The sequence below is a fragment of the Nematostella vectensis genome, chromosome 1 (genome assembly GCF_932526225.1).
Source record: "Nematostella vectensis chromosome 1, jaNemVect1.1, whole genome shotgun sequence".
Classification (NCBI taxonomy): Eukaryota; Metazoa; Cnidaria; class Anthozoa; order Actiniaria; family Edwardsiidae; genus Nematostella; species Nematostella vectensis.
Genome location: NC_064034.1, coordinates 6,152,192 through 6,168,243, shown reverse-complemented (window position 1 = coordinate 6,168,243; position 16,052 = coordinate 6,152,192). Strand labels below are relative to the sequence as shown.

At 41.3% G+C, this 16,052-nt stretch overlaps 2 protein-coding genes across 5 annotated transcripts in view; one reads left to right on the top strand and one right to left on the bottom strand.

Moving 5' to 3' along the window:
- The window catches only part of LOC116602965 (phosphatidylinositol phosphatase PTPRQ), a 45,119-nt gene that overhangs the window by 10,307 nt on the left and 18,760 nt on the right, over positions 1-16,052 (top strand). For 3 of the 4 annotated variants that reach the window (XM_032363803.2, XM_048723440.1, XM_048723445.1), the window contains 6 exons: positions 2,594-2,704; positions 2,847-2,943; positions 11,527-11,746; positions 14,389-14,534; positions 15,071-15,262; positions 15,824-15,995. In XM_032363803.2, coding sequence (XP_032219694.2) covers positions 2,678-2,704; positions 2,847-2,943; positions 11,527-11,746; positions 14,389-14,534; positions 15,071-15,262; positions 15,824-15,995 — 854 coding nt within the window. In that variant the 5' untranslated portion in view covers positions 2,594-2,677. The remainder of the gene's footprint in view (positions 1-2,593; positions 2,705-2,846; positions 2,944-11,526; positions 11,747-14,388; positions 14,535-15,070; positions 15,263-15,823; positions 15,996-16,052) is intronic. The other variant, XM_048723451.1, reaches the window with a different exon arrangement.
- On the bottom strand, positions 4,932-9,368 carry LOC116609609 (uncharacterized protein K02A2.6-like). The gene has a single exon (XM_032370418.2). The coding sequence runs from the start codon at positions 9,196-9,198 to the stop codon at positions 5,152-5,154; it is 4,047 nt and encodes a 1,348-aa protein (XP_032226309.2). The 5' UTR covers positions 9,199-9,368; the 3' UTR covers positions 4,932-5,151.

Here is a 16,052-nt window from a genome sequence, read left to right as displayed (position 1 = left end):
GTTTTAGACTCTGTTTATGGGTTTAACGCCGGGCAATGTAATAAAAAGAAGTATTGTGTTGAAATTTAATATTTTTTAGTCACGTTGTTTAGAAATCGTGTCGCTGTTAACCCTTAATTATGCTTCAAGAATTGCAAGTATTTCTTCTGCTTTCCCTTTGTCCATTACCGCAATTCCGTGGGGTTGATTTCGGGGACTCCTCGGTATCGTTTCGGGTCCGAGGATCAGTTGGGGTACTTTTGGGGATCGTTTCGGGTCCTGGGATCGTTTCGGGTACGTAGCTGTGGGGGAATTGTTGTGTCGATCGAGTGCTGCATGCTCATTAAGCCGGCAGAATTCTTTATCCGAAATTATAATCTCTGAAATTAGCATCTCAAGTTATCATCTCTGAAATATTTATCTTTGAAATTATTATCTCTGAAATTATCATCTCTGAAATTATCATCTCGGAAATTATCTCGGAAATCTGATGGCCCTTCTCGGCTTTCGTACTTTAAGTGTGACCTCCATTACCTTGAATTATTTTCTTCTTACCTTAAAATAGGTACGATAAACGTGCATTATTTATTGTGTATCAGAAATTCTATTTGCACAAAAAACATTCTTCAAAGTATAATTTTCAATTTTCTACGTGCGCGTTGGTTTGCTGATTTCCTGTTTTTGCAATTTCATGGTGCAACTTTGTTATTTCATGGTGCAAATTCGTTATTTCATGGTGAAACATTGATCGTCATTATATTTTCGCTTACAATGGAAATTATGGACGTGAAATACCACACAAGTGTTTCGATTTGGTCGTTTTTGCAATTTCTATCAAACGGTCTTCAGAGTTGATGAGAGTCCCCCCAGGACAAGAAGGGGTGGGAAAGAGCCGGAACAGAAAGTCTAGAAACAAAAACTTGTTCCCAGTCCCACTCTTGCTCTCGTAAAACAGCGCAATGTGTTGTTGCTGATCACGAGGAAAGAGAATAAAAGTTGAGTCGTTATGTGGATTCCAAAAAGTGCAGCTGTGGTCAGCAATAAGTGCGACGCTTCTGATGCTTCAGTAAAACAAGCATTGAAACTCTGTTTCTGTTTTTTTTTTTTTTTTTTTTGCGTTACAGTCAGTAAAGCTTTGTGTTTCATAGTTTCGCATTAAGCTTTTTGTATTTCACTGGGTTGCTGTAAATTTAAGCCTATTAAATAAGATTTTTATAAAGATTAACATTTTTTTAATTGTTCTGCCATTTTGTCGAGCATAATGTTTCAAAAAATGAGCATAACTTTAAAAGCGACCATAATTTTGATTAAGAACGAGCAAAGGTGCTAGCATGATTGCCAGTTTTACTAGCAAAATCGACTCGTCCCTACTCGTGACCATTTCGTTGCACCCATCCTGACGCCTTCCAGTTTGGTTGTCATACGATTTTTCTTTTATGAGAAATGTACATTTTTGTTTTTAATCAAGAAAGGCAAGTTTTACTTTAAGTGACGTCATCAACGACATCACACAGGTGACCATATCTTGGCACCCCCCCTGACACCTTCATGACACCTACCGAATTTGGTTGTCATACGTTTTTTTTTATAAAAAGTATATTTTTTATTTTGATGTCGTCAAGTTTTTTTTTGTTTTAGTGACGTCATTGATGACGTCATAAATAACTTAAAGTTTTGTTGTCGTAAGTTGTTTTTGCGGTGAGACATTTTTTTTTTTTTTTTTTTTTTTGGGGGGGGGGGGGGGGGGGGGCGACGGACACCAAGTCACGAAAACTCGAGTCGATGGCCACAAATGATTTTTTTTAATTTCACAAATGGTTTTTATTTATGGTCCAAGTTTGTTGGTTCATTTGAATTAAAATAAGAGAACAGAGAAAATAAGAGAGCATAGAGAGTATAAGGAGAATACAAAGAGAATAAACAGGAGCACAAAGGTTGTGTCAAATACAGTCTCTAGTCTACGTTGAATTTGCTTTGGTTATTATGTTTAGATTGAGTAGTGCGAATAGGGAACATTTCGAATAAGGTTGCACTAAAAATCATGGTCGTATCCCGCTGTGGTTCATGGATAACTTGGTAAATGTCTAACGTTTAAATGTCAACAGAGGCACAAAAAAACCCGGAGTTGTTGTTATTCGCGTTTTTTGTTTTTTTTTTTTTTTGCTATTTACTTGATACCCATGAGGTAATACGGGTTACGACACCGATTTCCCGAGTGCAACCTTATTTTAAAATGGTTTTATTCTAATTTTTTTTCTTGTTGTATTTTCCAGCTATTTGCATTACTGTTACTCCTACCCTCCTTTACAGGACTATGATATTAAGAACTATTGTCGATTTCTATTAGAGGCTCGAGTTATCTGGGTCAACTGTGTACCATAACTCGACCCCCTTCGTTTGAGTCATTAGGGAGAAAAAGGAGTAGCCCCTATTTTAACCTATCTTCGGAAGCTCGAGAATATAGTAAAATTGAACCCTCCTTCCAAATACTGAAAATATCCTGGGTACGACCGATTCTGCACCACGGACTAATACTGTTCTCCAAATTCTACGAGAACTCGAGTGAGGGAGGTGAATAGTACACAACTTTAACTCAATAATTATCCTTTGCCAGTTTTATCTGACAAACGTCGACCCAATGCAGCTTCTCTTCCAAGAGGTGTTCATCATTGTAGGGTGACAATCTTGAGGTGATAAAATGCCAACGAACTCCAGGAAGAGAAAGGTTTGTATTGTGTATTGATACGCTCGACTTTTAGCTCGTTTCTGTGAGCCCGCAGTACGGCCGATAAGGCCTTGCGGACGCTGGAAATAGATTGTATTTTTGTATAACTTGTATTTTTAATGACTTTTTAATTTATGTCCAGGTTTTAATCGTCGTGAGTTTGCTGGTCTTCTTGTTTTCCTTGAGCTCTGCCGTGATATTACTGGATTACGAACGTGTTAAGGAATGCCTTCCCCCAGGTAATCTGCAGGAACATTCAAACATGTCTAGCCACGCCGATGAGGCTCACTTGCTTGGGATAAATGTGAGACTATACCGTATTATCAGTAAGGGACGGACCATTAGAAAAGTGAGGGGGGGGGGGGGGGAGTGGATAAGGAAAAGACCCAAAAAATTATACATGATAAAAAGCAAGCCTGGGGAAAAATGCATGCAGCCCAGACCAGACAGAAAAAAAAATGCATACAAACGATTTGTTGTCTTTGTTGGGAAATCATTCGTATACGAAAGCAGTAAACGCTACTCTAAACGGGGACGGGTAGATAGTCTATGATAACCGTCACGAATATAGGGGTCGCATCCTTGTGTCACTAATGTGTGTTGTAGCACCAATACATACGATCACGAAATAAAGAAATGTTAAACATTAAGCATGCAACGTAAGTTAATGACTAGTCATGGCAGTCCATGGTAGTCAATGACTAGTCATGGCAGTCTATGGTAGTCAATGGCAAGTCATGGCAGTCTGTGGTAGTCAATGGCAAGTCATGGCAGTCCAGTAGTCAATGGCTAGTCATGGCAGCCCATGGTAGTCAATGGCAAGTCATGGCGGTCCATGGTAGTCAATGAAAAGTCATGGCAGTCCATGGTAGTCAATGGCAAGTCATGGCAGTCCATGGTAGTCAATGGCAAGTCATGGCAGCCCATGGTAGTCAATGGCAAGTCATGGCAGCCCATGGTAGTCAATAGAAAGTCATGGCAGCCCATGGTAGTTAATGACTGCCATTGAGTAATATGGCAGTCCATGGCATGCCATGGTAGTCAATGGCAACTCATGGCAGCCCATGGTAGTCAATGGCAAGTCATGGCAGCCCATGGTAGTCAATGGCAAGTCATGGCAGTCTATGGTAGTCAATGGGAAGTCATGACAGTCTGTGGTAGTCAATGGCAAGTCATGGCAGCCCATGGTAGTCAATGGCAAGTCATGGCAGCCCATGGTAGTCAATGGCAAGTCATGGCAGTACATGGTAGTCAATGGCAAGTCATGGCAGTCCATGGTAGTCGATGGCAAGTCATGGCAGCCCATGGTAGTCAATGGCAAGTCATGGCAGTCCATGGTAGTCAATGGCAAGTCATGGCAGTCCATGGTAGGCAATGGCAAGTCATGGCAGTCCATGGTAGGCAATGGCAAGTCATGGCAGTCCATGGTAGTCAATGGCAAGTCATGGCAGCCCATGGTAGTTAATGGCAAGTCATGGCAGTCCATGGTAGGCAATGAAAAGTCATGGCAGTCCATGGTAGGCAATGGCAAGTCATGGCAGTCCATGGTAGGCAATGGCAAGTCATGGCAGTCCATGGTAGGCAATGGCAAGTCATGGCAGTCCATGGTAGTCAATGGCAAGTCATGGCAGCCCATGGTAGTTAATGGCAAGTCATGGCAGTCCATGGTAGGCAATGAAAAGTCATGGCAGTTCATGGTAGGCAATGGCAAGTCATGGCAGTCCATGGTAGGCAATGGCAAGTCATGGCAGTCCATGGTAGGCAATGGCAAGTCATGGCAGTCCATGGTAGTCAATGGCAAGTCATGGCAGCCCATGGTAGTTAATGGCAAGTCATGGCAGTCCATGGTAGGCAATGAAAAGTCATGGCAGTCCATGGTAGGCAATGGCAAGTCATGGCAGTCCATGGTAGGCAATGGCAAGTCATGGCAGTCCATGGTAGTCAATGGCAAGTCATGGCAGCCCATGGTAGTTAATGGCAAGTCATGGCAGTCCATGGTAGGCTATGAAAAGTCATGGCAGTCCATGGTAGGCAATGGCAAGTCATGGCAGTCCATGGTAGGCAATGGCAAGTCATGGCAGTCCATGGTAGTCAATGGCAAGTCATGGCAGCCCATGGTAGTTAATGGCAAGTCATGGCAGTCCATGGTAGGCAATGGCAAGTCATGGCAGTCCATGGTAGTCAATGGTGTGGTGTTCGGCAAGGAACAAAGCAAAAAGAAACAGACTCGTGGTCTTCCACATTTAATACAAGATGGCGGATCTCTGACATGTGTTCTACCATGGTGCATTGCGCACCTTAACAATCCATAATGCAATGCGGCGGACACTACATCCCCCCCTTACTTAGCATTAAAGTCCATACTAGGAGCTAAATAACTATAACAGCTATAGTAGGGGTCCTACGCATGTATGTAAAACTGAAAAGAAAAATAAAACTAACAAAACTTATTGTAGCACATAATCCTTAAAACGAACAGGTTGTTGCCTAGTGCGCGCAGGTCGCTGATTGGCTAGAGAACCAGGAGACGCTGGCATTTCAGCTGTACAATCAAGTGTGGACTGGTTCTGGGTCTCAGGTGCGGTTTGGTGTTCCTGCGCGATTTCAGGTGGAGTAGGCAGCATGTCTGCGGCGACTGCTTCCTGTGGTTTGATGAACTTCTTCATTTGTGCTACATTCCTCATCTTCCTATTTCCATCAGAATCCTCCAGTACAACTGCATTACCTGTCTTCTGCAAAACCTTGTAAGCTTCAGGCTCAAAAACTGGAGAGAGTTTGTTCTCGCGGCGAGTCTGTCGCAGCAGTACTTCATCGCCTTCATCAATTCCACTTGGCTCAGCATGTCTTCTAGCATCAGCATACTCTTTCTGTCTGAGTTTTGATAGAGCGTCTCTGTCCCTAAGTTTGTGTTGCCACTCTGACTCTGTCGCTCTATCCTTCGGAATCTTTACACTAGGTAGCTTGTCTCGGAGCTGCCTTCCCATTAGGAGTTCGGCTGGCGAGCATCCAGTTGCGGCATGGTTTGTTGTGCGATACTGAAAGAGGAAATCATCAAGCGCTTTCTTCCAATCATTTCCTTGCAAGTTTGCTATCCGAATCACTTTAAGAATTGTTCTGTTACATCGTTCCACTTCGCCGTTGCTCTGTGGCCAATATGGAATTCCTTTCTTATGTTCTATGCCTAAGAACTCTAAGAAATTCTCAAATTCTTTCGAGGCAAAGGGCGGTCCGTTGTCGCTGCGAACCGTGTATGGTATGCCATGTGTTCTGAATATTCCCTCCAATGCCGTGATGACGTGTGGCGCATCGGTTTTCTTAAGGAGTAATACCTCTGGCCATCTGGAGTAGTTATCCACAACTACCAGCAAGTGGTTTCCTCCAGGTATCTCAGTCAAATCTGTGGCGAGGTCCTCCCATGGTTCTTCAGGTAGTTCTGTTGATCGAACAGGTTCCGGTTTGCCACGTGGTCCAACTAGCTGGCAGGGGTAGCAGGCCTTGATGAACTGTTCAGCCTGTGCATCCATCTGCGGCCACCATAGTTTGCTTCGCAGGCGGGATTTTGTGCGCACCATTCCTTGGTGTCCCTCATGAGCTAAAATAATTGCTTGCTTCCATAGGGATTCTGGTAGCACAATTCGGTTTCCACGCATCACTAATTGTCCGGCAATCCACAACTCCTTTGACACTGCTTTGTACAAGGTACCTGTGAGGCGGGTGAAGTCTCCACTTCTAATTGCTTCGCGTACCAGAATAAGGGTTGGGTCCTTCTCTGAAACAACCTCTACATGCTTTGGGGTCATGGCGACAGGTACTGCGGCCTTTGCAGTGCTAAACACATACTCGCTGGTTGCTTTAGAATCAGCTGTCTGTACTGGACCAACTGGTAAACGACTCAGGGCGTCGGCTGAATTTTCCTTTCCGGAAATGTGCCTGACCACATAGCTGAATTGCTGAAGGTACAACAGCCAGCGTTCAATCCTAGCAGACGGGGGTTTAGACGTTGGACCTAGGACTGAAATTAAGGGTTTGTGATCAGTTAGTATTTCAAAATGGGTTCCATAAAGGAACATGTGAAATTTCTCACAGGCCCATTTGACAGCAAGGGCCTCTCGCTCGAACTGTGAGTAGCGCTGTTCAACCTTACTAAGCTTACGACTTGCGTAGTACACTGGTCGAAATTGACCATCACCAGGTTGTCTTTGCTCTAGTATGGCCCCCAGGCCAACTGGTGAGGCGTCAGTGATAATCCTGGTCTGGGCTCCCTGTGTAAAATAAGACATGACTGGTGCACATGTTAGCAAGTGCTTAATTTGTGCAAATGATTCTGCCTCTTTGGCACCCCATTTCCATTTAGCATTTTTACTGGTAAGATCCCACAGGGGAGCAGAAATGGTTGCAAACTGTGGAATGAATTTGGCACAAAATTGAGCAGAACCAAGGAAACTTCTCACCTCTGATTGGTTGGTTGGTGCAGGTGCCTCGACAATTGCTTCGACTCTTTTGTCAGATAACTTAAGACCATCTGCAGAAATGGTGTCTCCCATGAAATCCATACTCGAGGCTCCTACCACACATTTCTCATAGTTGAGGGTGAGCCCGCTGTCTTGCAGCTTTTGGACAGCTCTTTCCAGGTTCTCGTCATGCTCCTTTTGGTTCCTACCCACTATAAGAATGTCGTCATGCATGTTGAAGGCTCCAGGGCAGTCTTTCAAAACTTGCCATATCAGGTTCTGGAACTTCTCGGTAGCCATGTTCACACCGAAGAGCAATCGACAGTAGCGATATAAACCTGTTGGCGCTGCGAAAGTAGTTATGTCTCGGGACTCTGGGGATAACTCGATTTGATGGAAAGCCATGTTTAAATCCAATTTGGTGAAAATCTTTGCATCTGAGATTTCTTGTAGGGTTTCTTGCATAGTAGGTACTGGGTGTCTTTCTCTTAAGATAGCCTGATTGGCCTGGCGTATGTCCAAACAAATGCGAACATCTCCATTTGGCTTTTCGACTGCCACAAGGGGATTGATCCAACTTGTAGGACTGTTTACCTTTTCCACCACACCAAGCTTCTCAAGTTCCTCCAACTTGTCAGCGACCTTCTGCCTGCGACTAAAAGGAATCCTACGCAATGGTTGTGCTACTGGCTTAATATTCTGATCAATATGTAACTTGAGTTTAAAACCTTTAAGCTTGCCCAAACCATGAAAAACATTAGGAAATTTGGCCTTAAGCGCTGCTTTGCTGTTTAACTGAGTATTTATAGCTGAGAAATCTGAGCTACAACTATTAACCTGAACTCCTACTTTGAGTATGCCTAGAGCTTCAGATAATTCACGACCTAACAAAGTTGACGCTTTTCCAGAGACAATGAAAAACTTTGCGCGCTTATCCACATTTGTTTCTGGTACATGCACATTAAGCATACAACTACCCTTAAGATTTAAAGCATCACTAGACGAATATGCAAAAATTTGCTTGCTACTTGGCTTCAAAACAATGTCTCCTTTTGATAAGTCATTGAATGTCCTTTCTGACATAAGGTTACAGCTTGCACCCGAATCAATGATGACATTCTGTATAACACCTCCAATAGATATCTCCATAGTACCAGGCGGTGACTCTGTGTGCGTGCAGAATACATTAAAAACATCTTCTTCCTCTTCGCTATCAGTTTCTTGAACATCAACAGCTTCCACTTGTCTTACATGAGATGGCTTCCTGCCCTTTGATTTTGGTCCACTTGCAGACTTTGCTTTTCCAGTTGTCTGCTTTGATTTGCAGCAGACCTTGAAATGTCCAATTTTCCCACATTTTTCACATTGGTGATTTTGGCTACATCTGCAGTCAGCAGCTTTATGACCCTGCTTATTGCAACGATGACATCTGCCATCAAACTTGGGACCAGCACTGTCAGGCTTCTGTTGTACTCTCAATTGGTTAACACCACCTTGATCTGGCACAAGAACTAGTGCTTCTTTGTCATGGTACGTGTTGACAATTTCCAGGAGCTTGCTGAGAGTCAGACCTTCCTCACGAAAGAGTTTTGCTTTGAGGGGTTTATCCAATATGAAGGTCAAAATTCTATCTCGAATTTGACTGTCCTTTTGGTCGTTGTACTCGCAGTGTTCGCAAAGGGTTTGCAGTCTAATTGCAAATTGATGAATCCTCTCACCGGGTTTTGGTACCGCTGTCAAGAAGGCTTGCCTGGCCATCGGTACGTTTTTCTTGAGTTTGAAGTGTTGAGTGAGGGAGTCCATGGCTGTTTTATAGTCCTCCCCCTGTTGTTCAGCCGTAAAAGCGTGAAAAATTTCTCGTATTCCAGCTCCTGCTAGGTGAAGAAGTATTGCTCGTTGTTGTTTCGAGTCTTTGATGCCAGATGCAGTGCAGTAGAGCTCAAATTCGAACTTCCAGATTGTCCATCTTTGTTCCAGCGTGGCTGGTTCGCCAATGCAGTCGAAGGCTTTTGGCGTTGGTAATCCTGATAAACAGACGGCCATACCGGCTTTTTTTGACAGATTTAACTTCAGTATGTGTTTATCCAGTTGTTGATCCCATCCTCGTCGCCAGAATGTGGTGTTCGGCAAGGAACAAAGCAAAAAGAAACAGACTCGTGGTCTTCCACATTTAATACAAGATGGCGGATCTCTGACAAGTGTTCTACCATGGTGCATTGCGCACCTTAACAATCCATAATGCAATGCGGCGGACACTACAAATGGCAAGTCATGGCAGTCCATGGTAGTCAATGGCAAGTCATGGCAGTCCATGGTAGTCAATGGCAAGTCATGGCAGCCCATGGTAGTCAATAGCAAGTCATGGCAGTCCATGGTAGGCAATGGCAAGACATGGCAGTCCATGGTAGGCAATGGCAAGCCATGGCAGTCCATGGTAGTCAATGGCAAGTCATGGCAGTCCATGGAAGATAAAACAATCGACTCGATTTATTTGCATGCATTTACATTGAATACGGCTCATGGATAATACGACGTTTTAACTTAGCATTACTTGGTTTATTTACCGTTCAGCGTTGTTTTCATTGTTGTGAAAAGCACAGTCGTGATATCATTCAACGACTTTTGGGGCTATTTCCTTTTTTCACCATTTGGAAGCAACAGATTTCAGCTACAGATCCAAACAATAAAAAAAGCTCAGTTCAGTCTTCACGGCATGGATGGACTGTTTTGTGAAAACTCCACGGTATGCAGAGAACAAACTTCTGAGAAGAAGTTTGTCAATCGCTTTGTACTGCTGTTATGAAGATTTAATGAAAATATTGCATCAACAATGAAGCTATAGTATCTTAAAGAGACTCTTGTGGGATTTGCATCCCTTGTTATTTATTCATTTGCTTGATTTTCCGATAATTACTGTTTCGACGAAGTAAGAGAGAACGAAATTCCAACTCAACAGTTTTATTACGACTACATCTCCGAAAACTAACCCATCGAACTCTCTCGAAAACTTATTAACCGAGCGCGAGGTCTGTACGGAGAATTATCAGACCGAGTACGGGAATTAGTATACTTTGTTAGCGATATGTTAATAAAATAAACAAAAATGCATCCCCAAAATTGTGTTGAATATTGAACTCACCGAATAAAATCTTTCTAACCTTAATCCGAAATATCTCCTGCCTTCCGAGATAGCGAAATCCTTTCCAGTTGACTCGAACTAAAAGTTCGATTTCCCTAGGATTCCGACCTAATTTTCGGTCATTTTTACTCGGTAAACTCGAACTCGCCCAAACTCGAATTCCCCGCTAACTTGGGTGTTTTTCAACTTTGCTCCAATGACTTTGTCAAATAAAAAAAGGAAATGATTTCTCTGTTGTTACTGTCGCCCGGACGGAGAAAATTGCTCATCGAACGATCTCGGCGACAGGGAACAATCAAATAATTTTTCTACCCACAGTACACTACTGTCTTGATCTCTTAGCTAACGGGACATCTACAGTCCGAGTTTTGAATATTTCTTTAGTTTCTCTTCAAGTGATTTCGATATAATTTCATGGTATCTTACATGCTGCTTCTATTGACAACGATCTTCTTGAGGAAGGTATTCTTTTGGCTTGGCTTCGCGAACGAAGATCTCAGGGGTGTCCCACTACAGTACCACTTTTAGGTTCTGTTGAGGTTTCAGGTAAAATGTATCCTGCCTCTGTTCATCAACCCTGAGGTGAGATCCAGTTGGATAAAATCAGAAATCATTGTTAATATTGCCGAAAAGCGTCGCCATTGACTCTGACACTCGCCTGCGAAGCGAAATTCGAAATATCCGTTTCACAGCATGCGAAAATCGCTATACACTGATTTGGGGAGTACTAAAGTTGTTTATTATGAGTATATAATTCCATATTAACTGTAGTATTAAAAACATGCGATAACTGTCTAAATCCTTATCAACATAAATAGCACTTGAGAAAAAACATGCAAGCTCTCACAAAGAAAAAAAATCATGCAAGTCTTGGAGACAAGAAAACAAAACATACAGGCCTGGAACCTTCCCCCCCCCCCCTCTTAACTTTTCTAATGGTCCGTCTCTAATATACTCTAATATCGTTATCTATTATTTCCATAAACATTTTACTATTTCACTGTTATTTGACCCAAAGAATCACCGTCGATTTTCCTTCGGTAATAATAATAACAATTTTCCACTATAAAAGATACCTTACCCCACACTCCCTCACTTGTGTTTGTTGATTCCGTAGAAAAAAATATTGCCATTCTCGTGCCTCTACTTTGACATCCACTACATGCCGAATTATTCATGCTGCGAAAACCTTCCAGTTCCTTTCTAATTGTATATGTCTTTTATCTTTACAGAAGTTGTGGGAATCAAACTGAGTTACGAAGAATGGAAAAGGCATCCATCATACAACTGGCACTTCTACTACCAAGGCTACTTCATCGCTCAATATGAGGGACCGTATACATTCACTGTGACTTGCAGAATGGAAAACGGATGCGAATTCTGGAAAAGTTCAGATGCTGAACCTGGCAACGCTGTGAAAATCCCTCATACTTCATATTCTAAATATAGTAGGTAAGTGAACTTCCATTCTCAGTTCACTAGTGTGCGCGTGAAAATAAGAAAAAGAAAGCCTCCCATTTTGGAAAGCTTTATGTTGATTCCATTTTACTTGTGGTATTTGGCTGAATGAAATTGCTTTTAATACAATGCAATACAAACTTTATTATGGGACCCCTTGAAAAGGCTTTTCTGTCACAATGGTACAATAGAAGCTTGATAATAACTAATAAAATATTTTAAATAAATAATTTGTTTAAGAATTGGCATTCAAAACAGGAACACATTATATAACATATTTACATTGAATCGGGGTTGATAAATCATTAGGTATTGTACATGTAGTACATGTATTATGTACTATTTAAAACATGACCTTTGTGTGTTTTGAATGGCTTAAAATTCTCATCAATGTTCGATAGGCATGTTGATCATTCAAGATAGAAGAAAATAGCTTATAAATTATCAAAAAAACACTAACTATGGACCATTGAAATTTCTGTTACGCCGCAAAATGTAGTAACTAACGAAAAATGTAATCTTAACGCGAAATATAATTACTTTAAAAAATGTAATAAATGTTTAACGCGAAATATAATAACACAAAATTTAATAACATCAAATAATGACTATAAACCAATAGCTAAATGTATCACCATGTAGTGACCAACAGTTGTAAAAGTCCATCTCGAATCTACAGTTCTGTCAGCAACCTGGGATGGCGAAACCTCCGTAAATCATGGTCTCTAGAAAGCTGAGTTTTTGCTTATATACTATTAGCAATTAGCAATAAATGCATAGGGAAAGCAAATTCCAACTGCAGACGAGACCGCTGTCATTGAATTAGGCAACTTCTAGACACAACGGGCAATATGACTGTAAAACCATTATATCTGCGTGGTATAATAATAATATGCTTTTTTATTGCTTTCCAATGTTTTTTAAAATTTCCTTCGTATCTCCTCCGATTTATAACAGTCAACGCGTCGTCGCGCTAACTCCTCGTTCAAAAATATCAGACGTCATAGACCCACTTCCAATATATGCTCTGTTCCTGGGGCTAACCACCTTAATCTACCATTTGCACCCCAAAAAATGGGCATTTCGGCTTATATTATATCAATTCTCGTAGGGGAGGTATTTCTTCTATGTTTGATGACTACAATTCCGAGAAAATACCTCTCACTAGATTGTGAATGCTTACAACGCTCAATTTAGATCACAATCACCACCACTAGTTGGCGTATAAATAGAGCTACGAAGCGCCGCGTGAGCGGAGCCCCATGACTAAGAAAAAGTGGTAAAAAGAAAAATATGGTAACAAATATTGGTAACCCATCGACTCGAGTTTTGGTGACGCGATGTCCTTCCGTCCGTCTGTCCCCAAAAAGCATTGTATGACAACCAAACTTGGCAGGTGTCATGTATGTGTCACGGGAGGTGCAAAACTGTGGTCATGTGGTTTGTGACGTCATTGATGACGTCACTAGTAGCAAAAATATGATAACGTCATCAAAATAAAAATATTTATATTTCACAAAAAATAACATCGTATGGCAACCAAACTCGGTAGGTGCCATGTTGGTGTCAAGGGGGCTGCAACAATATGGTTACGTGTTGTGTGACGTCATCGATGACGTCACTAAAAGAAAAAAACGTGATGAAAAGCAAAACATTCATACCTCTTGAAAGAAACATTGTTTCACAACCAAACTTGGCAGGTATCATGTTGGTGTCAAGGGGGGTGCAAGGATATGGTCACGTGATATGTGACGTCATCGATGACGTCACTTTATGCAAACTTTTCTGATTTCATTAAGAACAAAAATATCCATTCTCATGAACGAAGCATCATGACAAATCTTGGTATGTGTCATGTTGGTGTCGAGGGAGGTGCTTCAATATGGTCACGTGATTGTGACGTCATCAATGAAGAAAACATTCATATCTCGTGAAAAAAACATTGTATAACAACCAAACTTGGAAGGTGTCATGTTTGTGTCAAGGGCGGTGCTAAGATATGGTCATGTGATGCGTGAAGTCATCGACCCTGACGCCGAAACATCGTATGACAGCTAAACTTGTTATGTGGGGGTAAGGGGGTTTAACAAATTGGGGGCGTGATTTGTGAAATCGTTGAAGTCGTCAAAAACAGAAATATAATAATAATATTTGAAACTTCTTAAATTATTAAGCGAAAATGAAGCAAAGATTTGGTCGTTTGGAGCTCCGCTTTTAGGCAATGTCTAAATCTATATATTAGATTTCACTAGTCGAGTAGACTGTTTAAGTGCTCGCATTGTAACTATCGGGCCACTTATATAAAGTTTCATGACGTCATGGGGGGTTATATAATCCTTCGTGACAATTCATGATTTTATTCATGAGCTTTAAATAATGCTTCATTTTCATTAGTCTGCTTTTGTTCTTCTGTTATACCCCAATATTTCCCTGGAGACGATTTCAATCCCCTCCCTACGCTTTAAATTTGTTGCGTGTATTGCTGGTATAAAGCCTTCCTCACGTGTTCAAAGAAGAACATCTGATTGATCAACATGCCTATTTTGAATATTGATGAGGTGTTTAAAAGTTCATTGAAGAAAAAACGACGACGACATGCTTTATACAATGTTTTTCTTGTTCTGAATTTTTTCAAGGCATCGCTGGGAATACAAGTTCACCGTGCAAGCAATCAAGGGGGTTATGTACTACTTCAAAGCCACTCAGATCAAGAACAAAATAGACCCGGCAGTTTGGGTTGAGGGCAGTTCCGGCACGCCAATTCTACTCAACTATGATAGAGGTATTCTTTAAGGTCCCGTTTTATTGTAATGAAAACAAATTTAATGATGAGCTATACAATTAAACCTTGAAATTGAAAATGGTGACACACAGGGGACAGAAAAAATTCTTATTTATTTATTTATTGAACTTTCACCATAGTTGAGAGTTGCACATTTGGGCGGGGCCCCAAATAAAGTGTGCCAGATTAAGTGTCTTTTAAGAGTAATGATGTGTAAGATAGTACATAAACATGTTTGTAGCACACCCTATGACATTCATGTCATTTATGTGATAAATGTATTAAAACCAGCTTGTGGTCGTTATCTTTGTTTGTGTCATGAGATCTGAGTTTTCTAGTCTTTAACCTATCCAAGACATACCCAATGACTAGCTTTAGGGATGGTTAGTGCGGTGATGAGGGGGGAGGGGGGAGGTGTTAGCCCGGACGATTTTCGATTTTCTTTTAGGTTGCTTGACCTAGCTGGCAGCACTCGATTTTTTTCAGTTGAATGGATGTGTTGTGTTTTTGGTAATTAATAATTTTTTTCCCAACAGCCTCCACTCTAAGCAATGTCTCCCTGCTCGGGGACTGGGGTTCGTGGGGACAGTGTGACAAATGCGTAAATAGTCAACAAAGTCGCAACAGAACGTGTGTTGACAGCCCACCTATCATACGAGCCAGGATAGATACAGCAAACATACTACCGACTGGCAACAGACCATGCCACCAAACAACCTCGTGCTCAGGTATCTATACTATTACCTAGGTTACTGGGACTTACCTATCTACGAAATCACGCCCAGGAATTCCAAGCGACAAATGCATTTGGCCTCTTTCAGACAAAAACCTTGAGAACCTTTTTCATTTGCCAACACTAAAAGGTGGTTTCCAATTATAAGCCATCTCAAAACAATTCTTCGATCAAACAGAGTTTACAAAATTTCTTCCGTTAAAAATTAAAACTTATTTTAAACAATGCATTTTGAAAATCTTTTAGAATACTCAAAACGGCAGTAACTATAGCTTATCTTAAGATAATCCCCCAAGATCTATCCGGCATTTAAACGTCTTATGAACTAAAATTGTGTTCATGTCCAGGAGTCTCAAAATATGTGTGTACGTGTTTTTTATGCTTCTTATCGGGGGAAAGATTTAGTCATTTAACATTGTCGGAAGGTAATATAAAGTATTCCATTTTCTGCTATGAACACAATGGTCATCAACACATAACTGAAATATTGTCCTGGAAGAATTAATAATAATACAATTAACAAGCCCGGAAATCAGATTTTTTCCCCTGTTTACAGGTGTACAGTATACCAAGGCCTACTCATACTCATCCAACTCATGCAATTCGGTATGTGGCTATTATAATCAGTTGTGTGCGTCGAAAGGCCATGACTTGCCCTCGGAATCAGCCTTCTGGATCTTCCAAGCCTTCGGGATATCGTGCGAATACATTGACCGCAAAATGTACAGGTATGACAAAAATATAAGGCCAAAGCTTACTTTAATACTTTTTTTACAATCTCTCGA